Source organism: Electrona antarctica, assembly GCF_951216825.1.
Source record: "Electrona antarctica genome assembly, chromosome: 2".
Taxonomy (NCBI): domain Eukaryota; kingdom Metazoa; phylum Chordata; class Actinopteri; order Myctophiformes; family Myctophidae; genus Electrona; species Electrona antarctica.
In genome coordinates, this window is record NC_136807.1 from 28,612,849 (window position 1) to 28,618,848 (window position 6,000).

At 43.1% G+C, this 6,000-nt stretch overlaps 1 protein-coding gene across 2 annotated transcripts in view; it reads left to right on the plus strand.

Moving 5' to 3' along the window:
* Positions 1-6,000, plus strand: part of LOC306936178 (sodium- and chloride-dependent creatine transporter 1-like) — a 39,052-nt gene extending 33,052 nt beyond the window's left edge. Inside the window, exons 11-15 of one of the 2 annotated variants that reach the window (XM_079519666.1) lie at positions 2,054-2,156; positions 2,760-2,860; positions 3,468-3,638; positions 4,414-4,486; positions 5,002-6,000. In XM_079519666.1, the coding sequence (XP_079375792.1) occupies positions 2,054-2,156; positions 2,760-2,860; positions 3,468-3,638; positions 4,414-4,486; positions 5,002-5,120 (567 nt within the window). In that variant the 3' untranslated portion in view covers positions 5,121-6,000. Of the gene's footprint in view, positions 1-2,053; positions 2,157-2,759; positions 2,861-3,467; positions 3,639-4,413 lie in introns of both variants that reach the window. The other variant, XM_079519667.1, reaches the window with a different exon arrangement.

The window sequence follows — 6,000 nt, forward strand, 5'->3', positions numbered from 1 at the left end:
AAAATAGCAGCATGTTAAAATCCCCATGTCATTTATGTCCGCTAACATATTGTCCGTGTACAATACAAACACCCACACAAGTGCTCATGCTGCAAGGGATATCTACAGGAAATGTCCAGCTTAAATCACATGTAGTGCATTCAATAAAGTGCATGTCAGTTTCAGTGCATGTCAGTATCATGTCAGTATCATGTCAGTACCATGTCAGATGTCAGTAACATATCAGTATCATGTCAGTATCATGTCAGTACCATGTCAGATGTCAGTAACATATCAGTATCATGTCAGTATCATGTCAGTATCATATCAGTAACATATCAGTATCATGTCAGTATCATGTCAGTATCATATCAGTATCATGTCAGTAGCATGTCAGTGTCATGTCAGTATCATGTTAGTAACATGTCAGTATCATGTCAGTATCATGTCAGTATCATGTTAGTAACATGTCAGTGTCATGTCAGTATCATGTTAGTAACATGTCAGTATCATGTCAGTATCATGTCAGTATCATGTTAGTAACATGTCAGTGTCATGTCAGTATCATGTTAGTAACATGTCAGTATCATGTCAGTATCATGTCAGTATCATGTTAGTAACATGTCAGTATCATGTCAGTGTCATGTCAGTATCATGTCAGTACCATGTCAGTATCATGTCAGTACCATGTCAGTATCATGTCAATGTCATGTCAGTATCATATATCATCTACATGGTATGAAATTGATAGATTGAATGTTTAAAAGATGCTAATGGATGGAGATGGAGAATTCTCTTTGATGTGATGGTCAGACTACTTCCAAAACTCATATCATCTGTTGTGCTATTTGACGTTGATGTGCCAGACAAGAATTAATTATCCAGTTGTAACTATAGGGGGCGCTGGCTGCAGGCCTGTTTAGCACAGGCACTTTTCACGACCCGGACTGAAATAACTATTAATACGACGAGGGGTTGAGCAGCTTATAGCACAAAGTCAAAACAGGAAGACCGCAACGGCGTAACCCATCTCTATCAATCTCTTATTTCGCATTCTGATCACTTTTCACATCACTTGAAAACAATGCAGATCGTGCTGACAGAAGCAGGCTTGAGGCCCTCATGGGGCCCGTCCGAGCCAGGCGCTAGCTGAGCGAGTGCCCATTACCCAACGGTGTGATGGCTGCACTGCCCAACTCAGCGCCATTCATTCCGATACGGTGGGAATCCGTTATAATCTACTTCCAAATTGCACATAGTACTTATTATGAGTCGACCCCAACGTCCACGTTATTGAAATGTTTAAATGGAATGTTATTTCTGCTACTGAACATTGTTAACAAAAACATTTAAACTAGCCATTGTAAATGTGAAAGGAATCCATATTGGGCAAGTGCATGGCTTATTTCTCGCCTACAATGTTATCATAAACAAATGTTCTGATAAAGTCAGGGGCAGCAGGGTCGTGAAAACTGCAACGTCTGCAGCCTACCCCTTCTCACTTTGCATATGCATTTTAATACACTGGGCTGTATAGTATGATTATTCAGTATGCAGTTGTGCAATTGTATTTGTATTTATCACCAGCAGGACATGATATATTTGACTTCACATACGACAACATGAACGCAAAATCACAAATAGCAAATCGTCTCTGTCGGTTGGAAACCTCATATGTCCATAACTGTTACTTTTCAGGATTCAAATTGAAAAAAGTCATCAGAAATGTCAGATCGACAAGCTCAAGATGCGCTTCGCGCCACGTTTAGAGCTTGCAGCTCTGCTACTTTTGATGCTTTTGTGTGATGCTGTAATATGATCAAGGAGGGCGTTAATTGACGAAAAAACACAATCTGAATATGGAGATGGTTTCTGCCCGACACCACGTTTTCAGCTTGTTGATCTGATACTTTTGATACATATGTCGTTGAGACATATGTCGTATTTTTGAATTTGAACCCTGAAAAGTAACACTTTTGAACATAATGAGGTCTCCACCCGACAGAGACGTCATGTAAAAGTGGACCTCTGTGACTAACCTGCATCCTCTTTGTTGTGGTCGTGTCATTCCCAGGGAGGGATGTACGTGTTCCATCTATTCGACTACTACTCTGCCAGTGGCATCACTCTGTTGTGGCAGGCCTTCTGGGAGTGTGTGGTGATCGCCTGGGTTTATGGTATGGAGTCAGTCTGAACACTCCCCTCTTCAGACTCCACCTTAGCCCGTAGCACTTGCCCAAGCCTTGACGACCTTGCAGTCTTATGCAAAGGTTTAAAATGTCATTTAGATGGATGCCAGGTTATTTTATTGACCTGGCATCGTATAGTTTATTTACTATACTGTTAGCTTCTTGGTTTACCTATGATTCTAGATTTCTATTTCTATGCATTTGATATTATTATGAAATGCAATCCAGGGCGATTTACAGTAACACGAGGTAATACATTGTATTACCTCGTGTTACTGTAAATCGCCCGGGTTTAAGAGTGTCTGCTAAATGCCTAAATTGTAAATTGTGAGGCACACATACTCGTTGGCCTGGGTTTATGGGGAGACACACACACGCACACGCACACGCACACGCACACGCACACACACACACACACACACACACACACACACACACACACACACACACACACACACACACACACACACACACACTGGTTGGCCTGGGTTTATGGGGAGGCACACACTGGTTGCGGCTCATCCTCCTTCACTGAGAGGGGAGCAGGACCCTCGTGCTGTCATCAAACCACATTTTGTCTCCCTCTGCCAGGCGCTGATCGCTTCATGGATGACGTCGCTCGTATGATTGGCTATCGGCCCTTACCCTACATGAAGTGGTGCTGGTCCTACATCACGCCCCTTGTCTGTGCGGTATGTTTTACGCTGTATGTTTGTGTGTGTGTGTGTGTGTGTGTGTGTGTGTGTGTGTGTGTGTGTGTGTGTGTGTGTGTGTGGTGGACACTGGACAGTAACAAAGTACATTTTACTTGAGTACTGCACTTAAAGGACAACTTCACCCATTTTCAACATATATTCGTATAATTGGTCCTCAGGAATAATATGATAAAGTTTTTGTCTGAGAGGGGGACTGTGGACGGTTCCACTATAATGGAAGCCATCGTTCTCGCGTTAATATAAAATACACAGACAGACAGAGTATGAAAAGAATGGTGCCCTATTATCATCAGCATTAGTGAGGACGACCAATTATATGAACATAGGTTCTTTTGAGTTCTTTGAGTATTTACACTTGAATATTTGTCTTCTTGGAAGCTTTTATTTTTAAAGCATGTACCTTTGAATACTTAAAAGCATGCTACTCCCGTACTTAAGTTCTCCTGAATTCTCCTTCGCTCGTAATTGAGTAATATTTGACCAGGAGTATCTATTGTTTGAAGTGCTGGTGGTTGTCAAGTTCTTTGTGTCCACTGTTGCATGCAAAATAAACTTGACCTTTTGCCGCGGTTGCTTTGCACAGGCAGTGTTCCTGTTCCATGTGATGAACTACAAGCCCCTGACCTACAACACGGTGTACACTTACCCCTGGTGGGGGGAGATGCTGGGCTGGGCTCTGGCCCTGTCCTCCATGCTCTGTATCCCTGTCACCGTCCTCTACAAACTACTGCGCTGCAAAGGCTCTCTGCGGGAGGTCAGTCTGTGTGTGTGTGTGTGTGTGTGTGTGTGTGTGTGTGTGTGTGTGTGTGTGTGTGTGTGTGTGCGTGTGCGTGTGCGTGTGTGTTTCTGTTTTCAGCTGTTGATAGTCAGAAGGAATCCGTCTCCTTGGGTTACGACCCCCAGGACAGTGTAAATTTAACTGGGAGAATGTAAACATTGGAACCCGTACAGACCCACGTTGGGTCCGTTTCAACACCCGTACAGACCCACGTTGGGTCCGTTTCAACCCGTACAGACCCACGTTGGGTCCGTTTCAACACCCGTATAGACCCACGTTGGGTCCGTTTCAACACCCGTACAGACCCACGTTGGGTCCGTTTCAACAGTGAAATATTAATACTGGGGAATTGAGTGCATGTTTTCACATGGTTTTATCATTACTCATTAGAAGAGACTAGAATATGGTGCTGAACTCTCCTTCATTTGTCATTTGGTCTTCAATGGAAGCATGTTTTGCACCGAACATAGACAATCTACAAGCTTGAAAGAAAAAGTGTTTGAAGTTGTCAAACTAGCAATAGAATACATGTTCAGAAGCATCTTCCGTAAAACGGTCTTGTATAATTATTAATAAAAGCAAAGGTTAAAGCCTCAATCTGTGATTTCCTCAACTGGTTGGCTGTATATAGAACAGTATGGACAATATTTAGAACATTAAACAATGTGTGTGTGTGTGTGTGTGTGTGTGTGTGTGTGTGTGTGTGTGTGTGTGTGTGTGTGTGTGTGTGTGTGTGTGTGTGTGTGTCTAGCGGTGGCAGCACCTGACGACCCCGGTGTGGGGCAGACACCACCTGGAGTACCTGGCGCCTGAGTCCGAGGCCAAACTGCTGCCCCCTACAGGAGGCAAGAGCACACTGCTCTTTGAGAGCGTCATCTGAGCGAGCTGAGCTGAGCCGAGCCCCAGAACACAGAGCCAAGGGCCCCCCTTTATCTTACAGTTACACACACACACACACACACACACACACACACACACACACACACACACACACTGGGGATGCATGGTATATGGGTCTGTCTCGGTCATCACATCAGTATTGTACAGTATTACGTGCCAACCACGTTGGTGGGAAAAATTAACACCGCTTTAGATTTGACTTGAATGATGCTGAGCAAAACTCTCCAAAAAGTAAATGGATAGAATAAATGCTAAGAAAAGAATGGCTAGTTCCTATTATACCACTTCCCGGCCTTCCCTTTGAACTCCCAGCTGCAGCACTACTCTTTTTCTTCCACAATATGTTGCTCTGAGCCAATGCCACAATGTCGCTGTCGGGCTGAAACCTCTTATCTCCATATTCAAACATTTTGTGTTTTTTTGGTAAATTAACGCCCTCATACTACAGCGTCACACAAAAGCATCAAAATACCATATCCACAAGCATGGAACGGACATGAGACGACATGTTTTGAGCTTGTAGATCTGCAATTTTTTAATTTGAATCCTGAAACGTAACCGTTTTGGACATATGAGGTTTCTACCCGTCAGCTACAAAATACAGTATTTACTGCACTCTCCAATTTCTCCCACTCCTATTTCATAGTTTTTGACATGCCACTACTACACCAGCCAAATAATATTGTTTATCATTTTTGTTAAATATGACCATGGGCATTATCGCATAAAATGTCAATATCATGCATCCCTAACACACACACACACACACACACACACACACACACACACACACACACACACACACACACACACACACACACACATGAAATACGTATAGCTTTGCACTAGTAGGAGAAGCAAAATATATTTAAAATAATATATATTTAAAAATCCCTGGATGAAATGGACCAAAGATGAGACTCGAAAAGAACTCCCACCAACCACAAACAGTCACAACACACAACTAGGCCTGTGACAAATTTGAGACAATTATGTTTTGCATAATCCTCATACTCCACATAAAAAGTGGAAATAATACCAAGCTATTAAATATGAAAGTATTTATATAATACGCATATCTGCCCTGTGCAACTTTAGCATACGAAGCCTAGAAGCCAAATTTGTATTCATAATACTCCAAATTGTTCGACCACACAAACACAATGAAATCGTTAATCACAAGTATTTGAGCAACTAACTAATCGCGACAGCCCTAAAAACATCACAACAACACATTCCCTCCCTTCGGCTCTGCTTTCTGGACTCTCTACACCCTCCCGCTTCCTGCCTCAGTGCTGTCCTGTCTCTACACCCTCCTGCTTCCTGCCTCAGTGCTGTCCTGTCTCTCTACACCCTCCTGCTTCCTGCCTCAGTGCTGTCCTGTCTCTCTACACCCTCCCGCTTCCTGCCTCAGTGCTGTCCTGTCTCTCTACACTCC